The sequence below is a fragment of the Copadichromis virginalis genome, linkage group LG7, assembly GCF_057382275.1.
Source record: "Copadichromis virginalis isolate Kocher_CV1m ecotype Utaka linkage group LG7, C_Virginalis_male_GT1.1, whole genome shotgun sequence".
Classification (NCBI taxonomy): domain Eukaryota; kingdom Metazoa; phylum Chordata; class Actinopteri; order Cichliformes; family Cichlidae; genus Copadichromis; species Copadichromis virginalis.
The window spans coordinates 25241704-25265423 of record NC_140624.1 but is presented as its reverse complement, the minus strand read 5'-3'; the positions used below and the strand labels follow the sequence as shown (position 1 = coordinate 25265423).

General features: G+C 38.6%; 1 protein-coding gene across 1 annotated transcript in view; it reads left to right on the top strand.

Moving 5' to 3' along the window:
• The window catches only part of asz1 (ankyrin repeat, SAM and basic leucine zipper domain containing 1), a 37950-nt gene extending 14427 nt beyond the window's left edge, over positions 1-23523 (top strand). Inside the window, exons 5-13 of the mRNA XM_085462672.1 lie at positions 4426-4537; positions 4706-4840; positions 5089-5207; positions 8846-8918; positions 9450-9506; positions 11151-11263; positions 15552-15657; positions 15915-16028; positions 22882-23523. Coding sequence (XP_085318798.1) covers positions 4426-4537; positions 4706-4840; positions 5089-5207; positions 8846-8918; positions 9450-9506; positions 11151-11263; positions 15552-15657; positions 15915-16028; positions 22882-23055 — 1003 coding nt within the window. The 3' untranslated portion in view covers positions 23056-23523. The remainder of the gene's footprint in view (positions 1-4425; positions 4538-4705; positions 4841-5088; positions 5208-8845; positions 8919-9449; positions 9507-11150; positions 11264-15551; positions 15658-15914; positions 16029-22881) is intronic.
• The last annotated feature ends 197 nt before the right edge of the window (positions 23524-23720 follow it).

Below are 23720 nucleotides of genomic sequence, written 5' to 3'. Positions count from 1 at the left end.
AACCTTCCCCACCTCCTCATCGTCTCTTACGTCTGAATATCAAACCAATGATTAACACCAGCTGCTCGTTCCTCCGTTTTAGGGTAAACAAGAATTCTCTGTCATCTCTCACAGTCCTGCAGGAGCACAATGTGGGGTCCATTGCCTCCATGTGTCCCCTGTTTTTGTTTTTTTTTCCACCTTCACTGTGCTGATCTTTGCTAAACGCATTAAAGGTAATGTACACACCGGATAGGGCTCATTCAGAGACATTTTTAGTGGCTTTTTCCTTGCAGTCATTCAAAAAGTTTGGAAAACATGAGGGGTTTGCAAACTTTGTGATGTAGCAAAAATATTTACTTTGTATTAGTATTTATTTTAATTAGAAAGGAGGCTGCAGAATGTCTGCTGACATTGAAAGCTTTATGAATGGTGTTATACCCATCTCTGCTTCTCAACAATTTTTTTTCTACACTAAGTCAAAATCGAGATTCTTCATTGAGATAGAAAAAAAGAGAAGTTCTTACTTATTTCCCAAAAGGTTGATTCTGTTCATTTGGACGTTGCGTTTTCAATGGGGGAACTGGAGCATAAACTGGGTGTCATCAGGACACCACAACATAGAGCGAAAACCATCCCCACAGACACAGTGCCCAGGGAAGCAGAAGAACATCACGTCAAGAAGGCCCTGAGTAAATTCCAGCTTGTGGAAGACCTCTCCTATTTTGTTTAGGTCTTATCAGTCTTACAAATGTGATTGTTTCTGTTCTTTCTTCCTGTCTGTATTTAAAAGTTGAATCATACCTCTCCAGCTGCCCAAAACAGCCACAATAGGCTTATCTGTGAGTTTCTGTGATTTTCAGTACCTGTAGAAGAATCCACAGTCTGGGAGAACCTCAGCTGAGAGGCCTTCTCAGCAGGACATCAGATTCATTTTTTCATCTTCTGTTCACATCACTGGCACCAATTTCTGTTGGTTTGCATCACTCAAAAGTGATGTGCTTTGAGTTTGTTATAACATTGGAGATGTTTGCATGACTGCTTCTTTACATTTATGTAATTCTTAGTATTCCTTTTTTGTTTTAAACTTTTTTGTTTTGCACTTTGGCTCGCCTGTCCTCACAGGTACCCAAACTAACTATCTATGCGTAGGTTGGTAGCAGCAATGAGTTACTTTTCCCTTTACTGTCATTTATAGGGAGGAAAGGTGTTGCTCAAGATTCATTATTTGGCAATAGTTATTTTGTCACTAAAGAGAAGATATCTTTCCAGGTGCTTATGTAAATTTATTCATCGTAAAATCTTAAGATTAGATTGTGGAATCTATTTGAGAGTGCTGACCAAGGTGCAGTGAGTCAGATATTTCTGGAAGTCATTGTTCTTCCTCATAGCAGGAACAATTTTTATACTGAATTGTCTGCATATTGATCAGCCCACTGTTTGGGAACGGTCCAGAACTCACAGTGTGAAGGACACACATACAGAGAACACACAGAAGTGGTCTGTGAGTGACCTTGAGGCCTGTCTCACACCATAACAACCCTTGGGAAAATAAAATAGGAGAGGGCATGGAAGCAGAAACTTTATGACCCTTCCTATCTTGTTTTCTTGCCACTCTAGCCACTGATTAGTGAGCACAGAGGCATGTTACTAAAGATGTTGTCATAGCCATTGCCACATTTGTTTGAGTTCACATGGAACATTAACTTGTGATTTCTGGGAATTTGTTAAATGAAGATGTTGATGCGTTTACTGCTCATCATCATCGGTGTTCAGCAAAAACCTCGGATGTGCTGCACAGATTTAGACTCGTTTCACAAACATCACCTCTGTTTAGGGGCACTTCTAAGTTCAAGATGATTTGCTGGCAGTTATGTAAACACCTTTCCCGATCACAGTTTTACCTTTAGGCTTACTCACATATCGTGTTGAACTTAGTTCATCTCTAAAAGTTTACTTATTTAAGTTTTAGACCTGTGAATCAACTGAAGCATAATTGCATGTGAATTGTGAATTATGGATTATTCTTTAAAATGCCTCCTATTTACTTCCTGATGTTTTTTTTTTCTAAATGTTTGACATACGCACACACGTACATAGACAAACACACAGTTCCTCATAAAAGAATTAAGTGAAGTGATAAATTGGCCCCTAAACTTTCCCAGCCCTTGGATTGATGTATTTCTCTTGCCTGTTATGTTTGAGTCACAGGTGATAAGACAGAGGACGTACTTTACTGTAGCAGAAGTTATTTGATATAAGGCCGTGTTTAAGTGGAAGCAAACACATGGAGGCAATAGACTAATAACTAACTATAACTACTAATAATAAACAAGAAAGGTTAAAGTTGTTAAAACCAGGGCATTGTTTTAAGACTCCCTGGAATTTGATAGACATGTTTATAAGTGATCTTCACTTATCACTGTAGTGTTTTCCCTTTTCCTGGCCGTTTTTAGTGTGAGTTTTATTTATCAGTCAAGTTTGAGCAGGATTTGAAGGTACATGGACCAAATGGAGAAGAGGAATTTGCTGATTTGCATTTGCTGAAATGAAATGTCAGCTGCCATATGATTATATATCTATTTTAATTATCATTTTTCAAATCTATCTTCATTCATGAAGCTGATGAATGAGAGACATGGGATTCAAAGAATCTCAAACTGAAATCTAAGGGTGAACGAACAATGATGGTAGAAAATTTAACACCTTTCTTTGGAACAAGCCCGAAAGCTTTTCAAGCACATTATATCAAATTTGTATGCAAATCTGAGCATATAATTTTCAATTTCTTTGCCCACTACAATTTTTTTAACTTAACCTCCTAAGACCCGAACTCTTCCACGGCATGCATTTTTAATTTCTCTTTGATATTTGGGCATATTGGGGCCCAATGAATGTAAAAACAAAGAATTACCAGATTTTTTTTAAACCTTATTTTTGTTTTTATGAAAAATCAGAGCCACATTTTGATAGAACAGTAGCAATATAATGTCCTTGTAAGAGGATATCAGGCCCATGTAGAGCAAAATTTAGTATTTTGGTCTAAATAACCCAAAATGTGATGTCCACATATGTGGACGCCAGGTCCTAGGAGGTTAAATAATACTTAAAAATATTTGCCTTCATGCATTTCAGGATGGCTGATGAGAGACGAGACTTGCTTCTAGAAGGACTTTGGTTGATTATACTGCTATTTTTTTTTTTCTTTCTCGAGCTTTGTAGCTTTGAAACGGATGGTTAGTCAGCTGGTTGATAAGCTATAGGGTTCTGAAATTCTGAAAACTGTGTAGTGATTGTGACTCGGTAGGTAGCACTCAAGACTGATGGCTCTTTTAGCCTGCATGTCATCAGATGACTCTTTAACTTTTTATTATCTTTTAAAACTTTATCTGCATTCATAAATGTTGTCCAACAGACAGAACAGTAAGTCCACTGGCTATACTGCAAGCACTAAAACACTGGCCGTTGTCCAGAGGCTGATTCAGCAGGGTGCTGTTTTAGTGCAGAGTGCAAGGATCCAGACTGTAGTTGTGGTCTCAATATTTCAGTATTATTGCAACTTTTCAATTATCACTGAATTCATTACTTTTATAATTCAGTGATAGTGGTATATCAAATGTATTTTGTTAAGCTATAAGGCTGAAAAAGTGGCAGTACAAGTACCTGCAGACGTTTTGAAGATGTTTGGGCTGTGACTCTGGAATCTCTACCTGTTCCCACTGTACTATCAATCAAAAATACTCAGTGTAGGTAGCATACCTTTAACAATTCCCCAGTTCTATGATGCCATAGAACTGCTTATCTTGTCTGAATTATGGTACCAAAACGTCTTGTTTCTTATGGGTCATCAGCTGTGACTCAGGAGCTTGAGCAGGTCACCTTAATCAACAGCAGGTCCAATCTCTGGGTCTCAATCTCTTGGGAAGATAAGGAATGCATACGTAGGCATGTTGTAGAGAATAAAAGGTATAGAATAAATCACTTTATTGGTAGGTGTGTGTGTCTGTGTGAGAATGTGGCTTGTAGTGTAGAAAGCCTAGAAGTGTTCAGTAAAAACAGACAAATGCTATATAAATGTGTCTATTAACAAAGACATAAGAAAGATCAAAGTAGAAAATCACCAATCTTCATCAAACACTTGTTGAAATGGGGAATGTGGCTGCTCAGTCACTGTGGCTCCAACCTGAAGGACTATCTATAACATGGTATCTACTGCACCCTGGTGGTTTTTCCATATACTATTAATATGTGTACCCATTTTCATTGGTCACTGTACTTGCTGTGTCCTCGTTCAACAGACTAATGTCCATTTCACATTCTCTGCTGCTTCCATGTATTCTCTCCACCCCCAGAATGGTTACTGCTCCATCTAAATTATTTTCTTAAAATTGTCCTTTTCCTTTGTCCTTATCTTCTCTCTGTTTTCTTGCCTGCTACTCCTCTCAGGTCCCAAATGACCTGCCTCATGCTGGCAGCCAGGGACAACTACAGTAAAGTCATCAACCTCCTGGTGTCCCATGGGGCTGAAATCAACATCCAGGAACGCAGTGGATACACAGTGTGTTACTTATGTTTGTCAAGTCAAAGTTCTTATGTGGGGGCCTTCAGTTTAACTGTAGCAGACCCTGTAACAGAGGGCACAGTGTAATATATAATGCATAATTTTTATCATGATAACATTTGTACTTTGACCTTATGTATGTAACTAATGTATTTTTTTTGTTAGGCTTTGACTATGGCAGTGCAGTATGGAAGAGAGGAGGCAGTGCTGAAACTCCTCCAGCTGGGAGCAAACAAAACCATCAGGACAAAGACTGGCAAAAGCCCTGCTGATCTGGCTGAGAGCTTCAAACACAGACAGGTACCTAAAGTACTTAGATGCTTTTACATGCCACCTATATGCTTTTAGCATGTCAGAAATGCTTATAAGCATTAATTGAATTGGTTTGGGGGCATGAATCTACCCACTAAAGGGTCTAGTTTGACTCATTGGATGGGCTTATGCAACTTTTGAGTTATTTTAAAGTTACAGTGATGCACTTGTCAAAAACATTTTCTACCATCAGCTGCTTAATCTTACAGAGTTCATGAATATGCGTTTGTTCACAGATTTCGAGGATCTTGGCCTCTTCCTCAAACATCTCTAATGTCCAGGCCTTTGGATCCATGGAGGACACGCTATCTAAATTCTTCAAGACTAACTCTGAATTTCCAACTCCCAAGGAGAGGTAAGATAACTCTGAAAGCCCTAAACTAAACTTGCATGCATTTAGGGCTTTTGTTTGTTTGTTTGGTTGGTTGGTTGGTTGTTGTTTTTTATGCAGCAATAGGTGACATTCTTAAAAGGTTTCTCGATTCTGAACCCATCATCACAGAAGCTTCAGATTTCTAAAGTGTTTTATCAATATGGTAGTATTATTTTAACTTGTTTGTCTCCTTTTTTTTTGTTGTTGTTTAATTCCTGTCCGTGAAAACTTGTGGTTGTACAGGGCTGTGAGTTTACAACAGGTAAAAACAATATGTGTTCAGACTTGATTGTCAGTGCTTGAGTGACGATGGACTCTGTTCATACAACTCCTCTTTACACCAATTATCTCTTGTCATTACAAAACTCTATTCCAGTCGTCACTGTAGCTTAATGGCCCCTGTTGGATTCTTAGTGAACCAGTGTCTGTGTGGCAGGTGTTGTTGAACCATTGTCGAACCAGACATAAACAATAATAAACCTTCTGCATGAATGTTTAGTCCATTCAGGCACTGCTGGGCAATTATCATCAGCCAGAAACGTAATTTTAGACCACGTCTGGCACTGTGAATTAGAGGCTGTAAACATTTTAGCTGCCTTTCTCTCTTGTCGGCTACAAAGACGTTAAAACCCATGTTACACATTAAACATGTTATGAACATCATGAGAAGAGAAGCTAATTTCTGAAGCGCGTCATGCCAGCGGTCAGACTGGAACTGCGAGTACTCTGTGGTTACTCTAATGTGTGCGTACTCCTTGTTGCTCTCTTTTGATCCTGAGAGTAGAAAATTATGTCTTTACCCCTTTGACCTCCACGTCAAATGCTGATTTAGAAAGAATGAAAATGTAAAAAATGCAGATCGATCCTCAAAAGCACTTCAGGAGTTTCAGCTTTTTAGCATTGTTGTTTTCTTCTTCTTCTTTTAATCAACAGTAGAGTAGTCAGAAAATCAAATACGTTTTGACTCCCATCCTGTCCCAACAAGTACCGTACTTGGTAGGGATTCTCTGGTAATGAATTTTTTTATGCTGTTAAATGGGAGCAAAAAATCTAAAAAATTTCACTACCTTTCAAAAACCTTCTGAAAATGAATCACCACTTAAAGTGCTAGTAGTATTTAAACAAAAAAATGTGCAAATAGTTCAGATAGTTCCATAAGTTTGAGTAAAGCTAGAAATTAAATCAAAAAGCTTTTTTTCCAGTCCAAAATAACGCGTTTCCAAAGTTTACAGATGATCGTTCATGGATTCACGACTGCAGTGGATGTGCTCTGGAGTGAGGCTTGCTCTTATCTTTGAAATGATGTTCTCAGCTGCTGATAACCATGGTGAAGATGCTCTCTTCCATGACTTCAGCAATTTGAGAGGTGCATAAGCCTCTTTTCAGGACAGACTCATCTATACACCTTTGTTTAATGCAGGACAAAACAGAAATAGAAAAGACTGCTACTAATTAAAAGTTTGTTTAGATACATATTTTGACTGCCTGGCCAAAAAAAAAGTCACCACCTGGATTTAACTAAGCAAATAGGTACAAGCCTCCTATTGGACAATTACTGCATGGGCGATTATCTTTCAGCTGGCAACAAGTTATTTATCCCCGAGTGGTGCAATGAGTTTCTTCTCATTTCATAAACAACCATGTCGAAAGACACATCTCGTGGTCGTGGAAGAGATGTTAGTGTGTTTGAGAGGGGTCGAATCATTGGTATGCTTCAAGCAGAGAAAACATTTAAGGAGATTGCAGAAACTACTAAAATTGGGTAGAGAACTGTCCAGCGCATTATTAAAAAGTGAAAGGATAGTGGGGACCCATCGTCTTCAAGGAAGAAATGTGGCCGGAACAAAATCCTGAATGATTGTGATCGGTGATGAAGTCAAATCGAAGAAAAACAACAGTAGAATTCAGGGCTATGTTTACTAGTGCAAGTAAAAGCATTTCCACACACACAATGCGAAGGGAACTCTAGTGATTGGGACTGAACAGCTGTGTAGAAACCAGTAATCAGTGAGGCAAACTGGGAAAAAAGGCTTCAATTTGCTATGGAGCAATGGGAGGTGGTCATGTGGTCCAGATTTACCCTGTTCCAGAGTGATGGGCGCATCAGGGTAAGAAAAGAGGCAGATGAAGTGATGTACCCATAATGCCGAGTGCCTAGTGTACAAGCCTGTGGGGGCAGTACTATGATCTGGGGTTGCTGGAGTTGGTCAGGTCTAGGTTCAGCAACAGTTCAGCAACCTGACTATACTGAATAATCAGGTTATTTCACCAATGGGTTTTTTCTTCCCTGATGGCACAGGCATATTCCAAGATGACAATGCCAGGATTCATTGGGCTCAAATTGTGAAAGAGTGGTTCTGGGAGCATGAGACATCATTTTCACACATGGATTGGCCACCACTGAGTCCAGACCTTAACCCCATTGAGAATCTTTGGGATGCGCTGGAGGAAGCTTTGCGCAGCATCAATGCAAGATCTTGTTGACAAATTAATGCAACACTGGGTGAAAATAAATCTTGTGACATTGTAGAAGCTTATTGAAACAATGCCACAGAGAATGCTTGCCGTAATCAAAGCTAAAGGTGGTCCAATGAAATATTAGAGTATGTGACCTTTGGGTTTTTTTGGTCAGGCAGTATATTTATTATTGTTTCTCAGATGGTCAATGCCAATTAATCTGTTGTAACTGACTTAAAAAAAAAAAAAAAGAAAGAAAAATTCCCTTGTGGGCAGTTTATCCTTCATGCCCCAGTCTGGGAGGTTGAGGGGTGCTGTCTCGACAGTGTAGGTGACACTGCCCCGATAGCTTCCTGTGGTGTATTGCAATTACAAAAACACATTTAAGTAGTTTTAGTATATGACACGTTGACAATAAAATACAGCGTCGATGAATTTTTATAATCTTATGCCATCGAGTCGTTGCAGCCCTCATGTAGACAGGGAGTTCTTCTGGAACTTCAGCATAAATGCTATAGAAAAACAAGTACACTTATAAGCACAGGAAAACTTAGACACAGCACAAAATATAGTGCAAATTCACCAGAATCACAGTGATACCACATACAACCTAAAAAATATTCTTTTATAAAAATCTGATACCAAAGATATAGTGTGTTTTATTTTTGTAATTAAAAAGTGTCCCTCACTAAGCTAACTGGTCATTGCTGTTGTGAAATCAGTTCTTTCTCATAGACTAAATATTTGCAGTAGCTAACGTTATACATAAGCTTTACAATATATCTGGTAACTTGGGCACCATCTTGACATTTCATTGTGTCCGGTCAACAGAGTACAATGTTAACATTAAAAAAAACCTGTCTGCTAACATTACGCCAGCGATTTAAAATTAGTTTTTAATAAAGAAGTTTATATGTTTAAGGACATTTTTTTTCTATGGTATTAGATTGAGGATGGCATCTTAGATTCAACAGTAAAGTGTGAAGTTTATTAAAAATCTATTAAAAGCTATGAATATTTGGTTGAGAAAGTTGTTTTTGTTGTAAACTGGACGGTGCAGAAGTGTTTAGTTGACTAGTTGTCCACACCCTTTGCCACATGGGTTAATATTGTGTAATAACTCAGTTAGCTGTAAGTCACAGTGGAATTTCTGCCCTGTTCAGTGTAAGCAAGCTTGATGACCTGGAGCTCCTCCTGCATGGCCTTAACCTGGGCTACCTCACTGACATTATGACTGTAAGTACTCTAGTGCACCCAGCAATAGGATATGTCTGTATGTTGGTGTGTTTTTCTCTGATCAAAAATGTATATTTTGAATGCATAGTACTTTTTTTTAAATATGAAAGATTTCTCTTATCTCAAAAATTGTAGGATATTGAGCAGATATGGTGTGTTATTGGACACAGTGTGATATATTATTGATGTAATAGGTGAGCTACAGTGAAATGAGCACAGCTGCCTTATTGACACAGATACGTCTAGGCTTGTGTCTTGTAGGAATGTGTCTTGTAGTTTACATATTTTACTTGGTACTAAATAATAGATGTAATGTGCTGGATTAGCTTGGCCTGAATTAAACTCGGGGTGAGCTTTGTTTTTAGGCCCTATCTGATTTATGTGGACCAGCGTTGACAGCTGCAGGTGGCTTTCTGTTACTGTATGGAAAAGTGTTATGCAGGTACATCTGCTTCAGGTTGTGAAGTTTTGATTTGGTAAATGTTGAGTGATCTTTTCTGTTTTTGGCTTTCCACATACACACATGCACAGGAAAATGATATCACCTGGAGTTACCTGCTGACCATGGAGGAGGACGACCTTAAGAAGGTAGAGGATGTCTGTAACATCTGTGTGTCTGTCAGCTCTCTTTTCTGGCTGCCAGATTTGATGATGACCGAGAAAGAGAGAGGAGTAGCTGCTGATGTCACCCTTTAAGAAGAGATTAAACGGATACGTATTACACTTACTTCTGCAGTATGGGAGAGAAATCAAAAATGTGTAAAAGGTGAATGTGTGCAAAATGTTTGCATACACTGTATATAATTCACAGTAAATTAGAGGCAATCAACTGATCAAATTATATGGAAGCATGATTAAACTTCAGAAAAGTTTACTTTATATAGCATCGCTCAAGCACCGGGTGTTCAAAGTACGTCACAAAGAAAAATAAATAAATAAAACTAAAAGAGAGAATACGGGAAAATGATAGAAAATATAATATTAATTCTATGGTGTAGCTACATTATTTAAAAGCAGTTCTGAGTAATACCATTTTGAAACTTCTTTTTAAACAATAGCTTCGGTTGGAGAAGATCTCACTTTAGTGGTATAAATGGAACGGTTCTTATATAGAGCTTTTCTACTTTACCTGAACACTCAAAGTGCTTTATACAACTACTCGCCCCGTTCACACAAGCACTTTCTTTGCTTTTTCTATACAAGTGGTTTCTAACATTCACACACATATGGAGAGCAACTTGGGGTTGATATCTTGCCCAGGGATATTTGGCATGCAGACTGGGGCAGCAAGGGATCAATCCACCAGATTTCTAATTAGTAGACCTGTTCTACCCCCTGAGCTACAGGGGTCCAAGGTTCTTCATACTGTATAATTACCGTATTTTTCGGACAATACGGCGCACTGTCGATTTTTGAGAAAAATTTAAGGATTTTAAGTGCGCCTAATAGTGCGGAAAATATGGTATACTATACTATATTGTATGAATGGGGTCTATAAGGCACATTGATGATTTAGAGGAAGAAACTGCATTTGCATTACATTTTTGGTGAAGAAATTCATAAAGTCATTGCTAATTAAGTGAATACTTGGTTTAACAGAGGTCAGGCTCTCTGTCAGCCTGGCTTCAATGTGGAAATGAAACCTGGGGTTGTTCCTGTTTTATTTAATCAGTGATAAATAGTAAGGTCTCCTAGCTTTACAGATGGCATTTTTTTGTAATAGAGTAACAACCTATTTTTTCAGACTATATGAAGATCTTCTAAATGAGTGGAATGCCATTTCCTCTTCAGTTTGTATGTGGTCTGCTTCATGATGTGCATTTGTATGTTATACAAGGAAGTCAAGCATGTGTGATATGTTGCATTCTTCTTTTGAGGTTTTGAGGTTGTATGTAGTGAGGGTGTAAGAATTGTTCCTGTGACTCATCAGATTTCCTGTGTATTTACTAGTGTATTATGATCTACAGCAGGGGTGGGGAACTCCAGGTTATACACCTGAATCACATGATTAGTTCGTTAGTTCGTTACCGAGCCTCTGGACAACTTCAGGACATGTTGAGGAGGTAATTTAGCCATTTGAATCAGCTGCGTTGGATCAAGGACACATCTAAAACCTGCAGGACACTGGCCATTGAGGTCTGGAGCTCCCCACCCCGATCTACAACATCAAATGCTGCGCTAAGACAAAACCAGTGTAATCACTGTCAGTCAGACTGTCAGTCTGTTTTCCAGATTGGTGTCACAGACCCAGAGGACCTGAAGAAGGTGCTGACTGCTGTGCAACAGATGCACCTGGACAAAGTGGACCTGGAAACAATCAGGCAACTGGGACCTGCAGACAGTGGGTAAGGTTACAGATCTTAACATATGTTAAGTTTACCCTGAAGCCTTCCTTGGTGCCAACATGTTGTTTTTTGTTTTTTATTTTATTTATAAATGTATTTACTTTTTGCTCTTTAAAAACAAAAATAGTTAGTATTTTATTACTGTATTGTTCTCAACAGTGTATTTAACACCAGAACCAGCAAATGTTTTGACTGAGTCGTCAAAGTGTGAACTAAAAATGAGAGCCTTCAGTTTTCTGGCCCCTGTGGAACCAGCTTCCAGTTTGGATTTGAGAGACAGACACACTCTGTACTTTTAAAATGATGCCTAATAGTTTTCTATTTCTCAAAGCTTGTAGTTAGGGCTTGATCTGGTGACCCTGACCATTCCTTAGCTACAATGCAGTAGGCTGACGGTGCCGGCGGTTTTATTCTGTGATGCATTGAGCTTTTCTTTTTCACTTCTTCACTATTTTCTGTGTGTTTATACATCACTCCTCTGTTTTTGCCTCCTTTTATGGCAAAGAGAGACCTTTTGTCCTGTCTCTCTTTGTTCTCCCCTCCCCCCACAACCAGTTGCAGTTGCTGCCCCTCGTTGAACCAGGTTCTGTCCAAGGTTCCTGTTAAAAGGGAGTTTTTCCTTCCCACTGTCATCAAGTGCTTGCTCACAGAGTTTTGTTTCAAATATTTTAAGGTGTTTACATTAAATAAAAGTATCTTTATGTGACTGGTGCTGGGAATAGATACTATATAAATGAAATTGATTTAAATGGAACTGAACTCAATTTGTTAGAGGTTTTCTTGTGAATATTTTTCAGGAAGGAGGTCTTCAAATTAGAATGAAAATTAATAGAATCAGGGCTTTCTTCAGTGCATAAAAATCATTGTAGAATTTGGTGTCAGAAAACTTGTCAATCCTGAAAGAATTTGAAAACCTCAGTCTGCCAAGAATATTTGATGAGGAGCAAGTAAAAAAAACATTCACAAACACTCTGCATGAAGACAGAAACAAAGTTGACAGTAGTAGCAAAATTTTAAACACTTGTCAGCCCCACACCTTAAACCCTCCCCCACATTCAGCCCACTTCCATCTTTTTGTGATGCTCCATTTGTCCTCCTCCACTGGAAGTCGTCCATCAACCCTATAAGCATCTCACTGTCCTGGCTCTATCTCCCTCCCCCTTATCTCCATAGCCGTGCCCAAGCTGGGACTTAATGGTTTAAGCGGAGCTGTAATGATTTGTAAGGTGAAGGTGATGGGTGGTTGCAATGAACAGAGCGTCAGAGGCCAGACAGTCATCAAACCGCACCCCATCACTTAATGAATCCTCTGCTGAACAGGACTCGTTTTCTTTGCCTTTCTCACCTGCAGGATGAGAGACACCCCAGGCAGTCGGTTAATAACTGGGATGAAAATCTTTATCAGGGCTAGAACTCTGTAAAAGCTCCTTCAGGATCTAAACACTGAAAAAAAGTTGGATACATAGTTGGCAGCAGTGGTAAAATGCTTGGAAAGGACTATTAGTTTACGTCAGTATTTGTTCCTATACACCATAGGTTACAATCTTACAGATGTTTTATTGCCAAGTGGATGCATTTATCACATTTGTGGGTCTCGAGAGTTTTTGTTCACATGTACAGATTCTGTTTTTAGCAGAATCTAGCTAAGTAGTTGTAACAAGTCTGAAATGGGGGGAAAGAGGTCTTTATGTCTTTTATCCTGAATATGTGGTGTAGCTGTTAAGCCATAAAAGGGTTGAGTGCCTACAAAAGGTTTGGAAGGAGTTGCTACTCCAAGTGGTAGACTTAAAGTATCTTGGGGTTTTGTTTGCAAGTCAAGGGATAAGAAGCTCAGTCATACAATCGTTTTCGTTTGCAGTTTTTGAATTTGTCACAGATTGGTGTCCTTTGCTTAATAATGCTCAACTATGGTTAACATTTTCTTTCATTATTTATTGACCTGTGGGGACATGTTTCAGTTCCAAAAATCAAATCATAATCCTTGAAAAGTTTAATAATATGTTTTATGGGTTGTAGTTTATTTCGGAGACAAATATATTTAAAAGTACCCCAATGTTTTGGCATGACAATGGGTGATTGAAGACCTGCTGGGCCAGGTGGCTTGCACTACATAAGCCACCTCCACCTCCAAACAAAACATTGTAAAACCCAGACTGTTCAAATGTAAGCAAGTAAAGTAAAGCACCAGATGTGTTTTTCAGGATTATTGTACTGTCCGGAAGTTGTAAACCTAGCTTATGTTTCATTATTCATCTTAATATAACTTTAAAAATAATTGACTTTGATGATATATAAGAATTGACTTTTAAAATGATGGTAAACATTACCTATGGCAAAGTAAAAGCCTTGTAAGGAAGGATTGCATTGCTGTTCTACTGGAAGTTAAACAATAAACATAAAACTATATAAAAATAATAATTGCAGGTCTAAATGTGTCTGAATATGTTTTTAGTGTGAGAGAAAGCAATTTGGTCCATGTCTCAGTGGTAAGGCTGTGTTTTTGTTCAACTGCTTGAATCAAAGCTGAGTCTGCGCTTTGGTTATGATATTGTAGTGGTGTATGAAATTCTAAAAATGGTTTCACTGGCCAAACAACGTATCACTCCACTCCCAGCAGCTACCACTGAGCAAGGCATTTGCTGGGTTTGGTTTGAAAAAGACAGGGAAGCTTAATGGTTTCTCAGCCCTCCCAAAAATCCCCAGATAAATAATTTTCAGTGGCTCTCATGCATCCTCTGTCAGCACTCAAACATAATGTCTGTTATGCCTTCAACGACCTGCCCACCCAGGCCCATCATCACTCTCTTCCCCCTAGATAAACTAACAGGAGGAAGAAGGGAGGAGAGGGTGCAGCACAGGCTGACTGACAGTGTTTACTCGCCCCTGTGACAGAGTGTGAGGAGGGCCGGAGTGGCTGGCTGCCCAGTCCCCTCAACGAGGGAAATGTACCATTAAGATAAGAGCTATCAATATTCCATAGGTCCAGAGGATGGGAATAGAGAGGGACGGCGTTTGATTAATCTAAATAACTAGTCATTTAAGGTGCATGTTTTCAGAGAGGGATGACAGCATTGGGTTAGTGCGAGGAGGAGGTGCGAACAAGGCTTGGCCACCTGCTCGGTTTGCTGTAGCATGTTAAGGTTATCGCCAAGAAAATGCCTGGAGCTCGTTAATGCAAAGCTTCATCCAAACTACCCATTAGTCTGCACTATCATAGCTGAGCATCTTCAGCTAATTCTGCCTTGCTTTTTTCATGTGGACCTTCCTTTCAGCTTTAGTTTTTAGACAAGTAAACCACTTGACCTTATTTTTAAATGTCAGAGAGAGTTATTCATCTATCTAAAGATTAAGTAGGATTGGTTTTCAGGTTATTAACCAACCAGCTGGTTTGTATAGGACCTTGTTTTTTTTGTTGTTGTTTGTTTGTTTTGTTTTTTTAAAGGAAGGTTTGTTTACAGTCAAATCTAAGACCAACTTTTTTGATAAATGTCTTGATAAGTGGTATAATATTTTATGACTAATAATATTTGCCATACACTTCAAATGCATTAACCTCCTAGGACATGGTGTCCACATAGATGGACATTTTGGGTTGTCTAGACCAAAATACGAAATTTTTCTCTCAAGGCCTGATATCCACTTATGAGGACATTATACTGCCACTGTTCTGTCGAAATTTAAAACAAATGTCCTCATATGTGAATTTATTATTCATTCGTTAGCATCTTAATATAACCTTAAAAATAATTGACTTTGATGATATAAAGAATTGACTTTTAAAATGATGGTAAACAGATAATTAATCTCAGAAACAAAAATCAGGTTAAAAAAAATTAGGTAATTCTTTGGCTTTACGTTCATCAGGTCCCAATCGGCCCAAATATCCATCCATCCATTCGCTTCCGCTTATCCTTTTCAGGGTCGCGGGGGGCGCTGGAGCCTATCCCAGCTGTCATAGGGCGAGGGGCGGGGTACACCCTGGACAGGTCGCCAGTCTGTCGCAGGGCCATCACACAGGGACAGACAACCATTCACACTCACATTCACTCGCACATTCACACCTAGTGGCAATTTGGATTATCTAATTAACCTATACCCACAAGTGGGGATCAGCCCAAATAGCAAAGAGAAATTAAAAATGCATGCCATGAAAGAGTTTGGGTCTTAGGTGGTTAAACAGAATAACATGAAAGATATGTACCCTATGTATGAAAAGATTGTTTTTTTTTAATTAAAAATTTTGTGATCATTTTATCAGGCCTTTCTCATAAGTTCCACATGTTTGCAGGAGTGAGGAGCTGCAAAACTTCCTCATAAGTATCAGTCAGCAGTGCTGCTACCTGACAGAGACCATTCAAGACGTCTTAAATCGATTCCCTCGCCAACCCGCTCAGGTGCAGCTCATACCCTCTTTACCTGTCCAGTTATTAGGATTTTACCAACCACGAGATAAACAACTATGACTGGCCAAATTCTGTGTCTATTAAAAATTTCATAAATAAAATGTATAACAGATCTAATGGAAAATGTGTTTGCCAGCTAAAAGTTTTCAATTCACTATTTTTTGCACATGACTTCCTTTTATCTCGTCTTTCATCCCACTACATTTGTGACATAAAAATCATCACCATCTCTCTCTGCCTCTGAGAAGTTGGTTTTCTCCCTGGACCCAAAGAAGGAGGCTCAGACCATCTGCAACCAGCTAGTGGTCCAGACAAAAGATCTCCAAAAGGAAGTCACCTGCCTCCGCAATCTGCTTTGCCAGGTTGACGCACACACACGCACACACATGCATGTACATTTTGACATTATTTATCTTATAAATCACTGAAATGATAAAAATTAAAAAATCTATACACAGTATATTTGTTTTTGAGGCAGTGGTAATTTTGGCCTCCACACAGCTATAACAACATTGGAGAAATAAATTGTTGTATTATATGGTTGTATTATTGTGGAGTACTACAATATATTACAATACAAAGTGGCTGTTGTTGTGGTTTGGTGCTATGTAAGTACAATAAAATGACATTTGTTGTTGATTGTAACAGTAAATACAAAATGTGTCAATGCACTGGTAACAAGATAAAAGTATGAATAAGAGTAAAATCTGTCAGACCTGACACTAATACTGATATATATGTGATTAAATTGAAAGCACATCAAAGTCAATTTAAATTGCTTTCATACAGTGCTCACTGTTACTCTTTGCACTACTGAGGATTAAAAGCAGTTTGGAAAAGCCATAGTTACATGTTGTGTTATATGTATTCTGGCGAGCTCGAACAGGTATGTGCAGGAGTGTTTACATATGTGCACCTGACTCTATGTGCATGTGTGTGCGTGTTTGCATTTGTATTCCAAGAGGAGAGAGTTGTTCCTGACAGAGCAGAATCCTCACAGCCCATAAGTCAGAGCTGCTGTGACATCGACCTGTCAGCATGCAGACGATGAGGTGGAGGGAAGGCAAGGGTGGGGGCAGAGGGAAGCAAGGAAAGGATTCGGGTTGGCGGGGTGAGGGAGTTTAAAAAGGGAGAAAAGAGCACACTGTAGAGGTGTGGGCATGTTGTAAGAAAAGGAGGTGGGATAGTAGTAGGTGCAGAACTGGCTTACTAAAAGGTGCCAGTATACCCCACTTAAAAGCTTTAGCAAGTTTTACAGTGGCAGGAGGAAGGCTTCATTTCTCGACAATTTATTTTTCACCTAGAAGCATTGTGTTGCAATTCAGACCTTGAGGCCTGTGAAGTTAAGTACACTCATGTCAAACTCCAGCCATTTGCACATTGCCTGCATATCAGTTTAGAGTCTTATTATATTTGGGACCCTGTAATTTAGTTGTGGTCTTCAGAGCGACATGATTCAGTGTACATGCTAAACTAGACAGGCACAGCTACACTGTATTTGGTAGCAGAAATATAACGTTGATGCTGAAGGTGGAGGGAGGTGTATGCTTTTATGGTGAGAAAAGAGAGGCCTGTGTATCTTGCTGTTTAAAACACATAGCAACAGAGATATGGAAACATGTGCGTGGAACCTTTAGGAAACTACTGAACTGAAAAGAGGTATGAAGCTACATTTTAAAAAAAATATTTCTGTGTGCCAAATCTCATAGTGATGGAAAGTTTGATCATAGCAGAGAAACTGATGAGTTGGGCTTTTTGAAATACAACAAAAGTAATTTGAAATTTGTTTTTTGTTTGTTTGTTTTTATATGTATCAAATGTTACACCAGAACATACTACACTAGACTTTATGCCACATGTAAAATACATGATCACAAAGACACTGCATAAGATTCCTTGGGCCACTCACCCTGTTGGCTGAGCCTTAGCCCGTGGGCCCTGGTGGATGCAGCCAAAGAGGAGACATGGGCTGGCGAATGTGAGCACACCACTCACAGGAAGAAGCCTAGGGGTTGGTACCATAGGGGTTACAGAAGTACTGTAGGGGCCTTGCCATCAGAGAGGGGACATAAAAGCCTGAGCTAGTTTGTGAGATTGAGAAATACTGGCTACAGATGGGCTAAGCTTAGTGCACAGTTGGGATCTGTAACCAGTCTCCTGGAAAGGGGCTGGACTCATCCAAGTGTGACTTGGAGGAACGTGACTTGGGAGAACAGTGCCTGATCTGAACCCAAGTGGTTTTTGTTATTGGACTTGTGTGCAAACACCATTTAAAACATAAATATATTCAAAAGTATCTTCTTGAATTTGGGGGGTTAATTAGAAAAGTTTGCTGCCAGACTCCCAACTACACGTCCATCTTGGTTTCTCCTTCCGGAAGGCACAGGTAATATTCTTGCAGGAGACTCACCTGCCCCAACAGGAACATGAAAAATTGAAAAGATTTGGTTATAAAAACACCTATTACAATTCCTACAGACAAAGTCAGAAAAGAGGAGTAGCTATTTTAATAGCAAACTCTGTACAATTTGAATGCCACAAAGAAGTGTCTGATAAAGAGGGTAGATACTTACTAATTAAAGGGAAATTGGAAAATAAACTAGTTACCCTGGTTAATATCTACGCCCCACCAGGAAGTAAGAAAAGTGATTACAAAGATTTATTCAATTTAGTGACACAAGAATCTGAAGGTCTGGTGATATGTGCAGGGGATTACAATGTTGTGCTAAATCGGGATATTGACACTACCAGCGCTGCAACATGTAAACATCGTTTGTCTAATTTTATGAATACAATATTACAAGAGGTGGGACTGATTGATGTATGGAGAACACGTAATCCTCAAACCAGGGACTACACCCACTACTCTGCACCTCATGCCACATATTCGAGAATTGATTATTTTCTAATTAATATTGAAGAACTTCATAATGTTATAGATTGTAAAATAGGTGTGGCAGATGTCTCAGACCATAGTTTGATTAGTCTAGAAATCAGTCTCGATAATAGGAAAATACATACAGCATGGAGACTTAATTTGGGTATTTTAAATAGGGATGAACATGTTAAGAAAATTAAAGAAGATATAAAAATGTATATAGAAGACAATGATACCGGAGATGTGAGCCCAACTATACTTTGGGATGCATTAAAGGCAGTCTTAAGGGGAAAACTCATAGCCCTAACAGCAGCACAAAAAAAAGCGCGACTGGCCCTATATAAAAATTTGATAGAAAAACTTAAACATCTGGAGAGGGAACATAAACTACTTAAAAATCCTGAAATTCTAGAAGAAATATCAGACATCAGAAACCAAATTGATGAATTACTAAAAGAAGAAGTAGAAAAAAAGGCTAGGTATATGCAACAAACCTATTACGAATCAGGGCCCAAAGCAACTAAAATACTTGCCAGTAGACTGCGTAAAAAGCAGAGATCAAGGATTATTGATAAAGTAAGAAATTTGGATAGTAACAAATTACACTATATGCCTAATGAGATAGAAAATGAATTTAAAAAATATTACACGAGACTGTATTCACAACCGGCAGCCGCAGACCTTGAGACAATAAAAAATTTTCTTGACCCGCTGGATCTGCCCTCCATAGGAGATACCCAAAACAAGTTACTGATTTCACAGATTACAGATAAGGAACTAGATACAGTTATTGCCGAACAAAAAACAAATAAAGCCCCAGGAAGCGATGGCTTTCAGGCTGAATTTTACAAAGTTTTCAAAGAAGAACTCAAGCCACTTCTTCTATCTTGCTTCAACTGGACTCTGAATCAGGGAATAGCTCCACCATCATGGGGAGAAGCTATTATAACAATCTTACCTAAAGAAGGAAAAAACAAAGAATACTGCAAGAATTATAGACCCATTTCCCTCCTAAATAACGACTATAAATTGTACGCTTCGATCATTAGCAAAAGACTCCAAAAATTTGTACCAGATCTGATAGAAGTGGATCAAACTGGATTCATCAAGGGACGTCAGGCACAGGACAATATAAGGAGAGTCCTTCACATTATTGACAATGCAGAAAAAACGAATATCAGTACTGTGTTAATTAGCTTAGATCAAGAAAAGGCATTTGATAGCATAAGCTGGCTCTTCCTATTTGGAGTATTGGAAAAATTCGGGTTTAAGGACAGCTCAATACAATGTATAAGGACAATCTATAATCAACCTACAGCTAGAATCAAGGTGAATGGCAGCCTGACAGATAGAATTCAGCTATATAGAGGTACAAAACAGGGCTGTGTCTTGTCACCAATTCTTTTTGCTTTATATGTTGAGCCACTAGCACAAGCAGTGCGACAACATTCAAAGTTGGAGGGGGTATCCCTTGCTGGACAAAAACACCTTATTGGATTGTTTGCTGATGACGTTATTATTTTCCTACGAAACCCTGACAAGTGCTTCCCAATTTTGATGCAACTATTCCATACCTTTGAATACTTATCAGGCTATAAAATTAATGTATCCAAAACACAAATTCTATCATTCAATTATATACCCTCCCAAAAGATCAGAGACGAATACAAATTAAATTGGCACTCGAACAACATGAAATATTTGGGCGTAACCTTGACAAAATCATTATCAGATATGGCGGACATAAACTATAATCAGGTGGAGGGCAACATTAGAAAAGATCTAGAACGGTGGTCGGCAACACCTACAAACTTCTACTCAAGAATCCAAATAATAAAGATGAATGTTCTCCCAAGACTGTTATACATGTTTCAGTCACTCCCACTTCCTATATCTCAAAAAAAATTCAAAATATGGGACAAGATGATATCAAGGTTTATTTGGGGTGGGAAGAAGCCCAGAATAAGACTAACAACACTGCAACTCCCGAAGCGCAAGGGAGGGATGGCCTTGCCGAACCTAAGGGAATACTTCTATGCAGCCCAACTCAGACCACTTGCTGGTTGGTGTAGACCAGAATATGAGGCAAGATGGAAGGAAATTGAGAAAGAAATCGAGGGAAACAACATTCAGATTTTTATCTCTGACAAACATTTAATGACAAAGAATAAAAGTGGAATGAATCAAATTGTGAAATTTACATTAGACATATGGCACACAGTAATAGAAAAATGTCAGTTAAAAGAACAATTATTTATACTCAGATGGTTTAGACATGATAAAAATTTCAAGGCAGGACAATTGGACCAAACATTCAAACAGTGGGAACTAAAAGGGATTACAGCAGTTTGTACCCTTATGAAAAACGGAAGACTAATGAGTTTCCAACAACTAAAAAACAAATACAAATTGGAAAATAGAGATTTCTTTAGATATTTGCAAGTTAGGGACTACTACGCAAAACAAATAAAATCTGACTGGCTTGGGAAACCACTGGGGGTTGTCGGAAAAGTAAAAGATTGCTATGAACATAAACAATTTAAAACTATTTCCACCTTCTATAGGTCATTAGAAGAAAATAGACAAGATTCAACACTCTATATTAAAAAGAAATGGGAAGTTGAACTGACCATAAAAATAACAGAGAAAGAATGGCTCAATATGTGTGAATTGCAACACAGTACAACTAATTCGCCGTTGTGGAGGGAATTTTGTTGGAAAAATTTGACACGTTTTTTTCATTACACCCAAAATAAAAAGCAAACTGACCTCAAGTTTACAAAACTGTTGGAGATTGTGTGGAGAAATGGAAGCGGATCATTCTCATGTATTCTGGAAATGCATTAAAATTAAAAAGTATTGGGAAGACTTAAAAATGAATATGGATAATATTTTGAGTTATACATTCCCAAATACTTGCCAAGTGATGTATCTAGGAAACATAAAAGAATACATACAAAAAGAGGACGTGTATTTAGTCAAAATAATTCTGGCCGCAACAAAAAAAGCAATTACAAAGAAGTGGTTACATCCAGATCCTCCCACCCAGCGGGATTGGATCAGTATTGTAGAGGATATCTCAGAGATGGAAAAAATAACACTCAACATTAGACTGATGGGAGGTAAATACGACAGACTATGGAGGAAGTGGAAAACATTCAGAAGTGACACAAATGAAATAACATAATAGGTTTTCTTTTTTTTTCTGCAATGTGATAAATGGAGAAAGATATGTAAACTCCAGACTCTATGTTTGTTTATATGTATGTCTGTTTGTTATTTTCTCTACTGTATGTCCACAATGATAAAATAACCTAATAAAAATCAAAGTTAAAAAAAAAATATATATATTCAAAAGTGCACATAGCAACAGGACACTCGACCGCAGGTCGACGGTCAGTTTTGAAAATTTATCATCAGATCTGTAGCTGTACGTTCTGGAAACTCAGGAGAAGAGAGGAGGTCAGGTGGCAGAAGAGGATGTTGGACAGTGAGTGTGCATTGGGCGTGTCTGGTAAAGGCCCTGGTCCATGAGATCTTTAATTCCCACCTCTAGCAGAACTTGGACAGCATTCAGAGGTCATTTTTTCTGAAAATCGTGTTAATCGTGATAGTTTAAAATCATTTATCAAACTGTATTTTTTAAAAAGTACAAAAATTAAAATTACCATAACATAAACTTTAGTGTTGTAACATTACCACAAACAGACTGTGCTCCTCTGTTTAAAGAAAAGTAATTATGATGTAAATGAGTGGAAAAAACGGCATATACCTCCTGTTAGAATACCATCCTCCGTCACTTACCAGAAGCACTTCCTTCTTGGTCAAACCACAGGTTCCTAAGTCATAATTTCTGGTATTAAACAGAATTTAAGCCCTTTGTATCCTCCAACCTTCTCACATGACTGGGATTTAGTGTGACAGTGTCACCCTGTAGCTTGAAAAATCAGAGGCAGCATAATTCCTCTGTGACTTGACTTTAACTGATGAATCCCTGAGGATTTGGCACAGGAAGTTTTGGTGACTCAGGTCTGAGTCATGCTGTGGTGGTGAGATGGGACCAGACATGCTCTCACTCACACATCGAGCTGGTCTCAATTTGATTCCCACCCAACAGTGACTGAGCAGCTGTTTCCCACCCATTCAAGCCTTCCACTGGTCTGACTAGTGCAACTGCTATAATCCGGACTGGATTAGATTAAACTGACCTGTGACCCTTGTACTTCCTGCATTAGTTCAGATTGGCCTTACCTCAGGGTCTGATGTGTGTTTTTATGTTTACATTCGTATTTGTGTGTGTGTCCCATGTTAATCTGACTTTGTTGTCCTCTCTTTAGATGGAAGAATTCAAAGATTCCTGTCAGCCTCCTCAGCCTGGTTTCCATAACAACAGGAGGATGTGGTCTCTGACCACCAGATTTGCTCTGAGCACTCTCGGAGTCACCTTCCTCGTACTGCTCTACAAAGCTTCCAGTGGCAAGGTTTCCCTACAGTGCAGGGATACTTTTTGATCGCCTCACAGATTTGTGAGGTCTTTTGTGTTTGTTGACTGTAGCTAAAAAGTTGGATAAGTATTGTGTTTATATGTGTTACGGGTGTTTGACAGGCATTCAGTTTTAATTTTGCTACAGTGGGTTTTTTTCCCAGTTTGTTTTGACTTGTCACTGAGTTTAATTCTTATTCTTTTTAAGTTATTTTATATTTTAATGGTTTGAACAATTAAAGTTTTTCTTTTGAGAGTACGTTTCTTGTATGCTCGATTTAAGGTTGAAATCGGGATGCTTTCTATATTGGTGCCTGCCAGATGTTGAGTATAGAGTCTTGGCCATCACCATCAGTGTTTTGAAACTAAAGACAAGCAAGTGGTGTATCTGATTGGGAAACCAAGGACACTGCACTTTCAACTTGTGGTGACATGCATGTCTATTTGTTTTCCATTTTCAACTAAAAGTGACAATAAACTTAAAGTGACAGACTGAGACCATAAATTCATCAGGAAAGTGTTTGTTGAAGTTACAAGTTTTTGGGGTAGTGGGCTCATTTTTTTCACAGGGCTTCTTTTTGCACCCTGCTGATCATCTTAAAGACTACAGGTGTAAGGCTTTGCAAAGTCGCTGTCCTTAGACCGACTGCTTGATCCTTTGTAATATACAGTCTATAAGAAAACCTAGAGGCA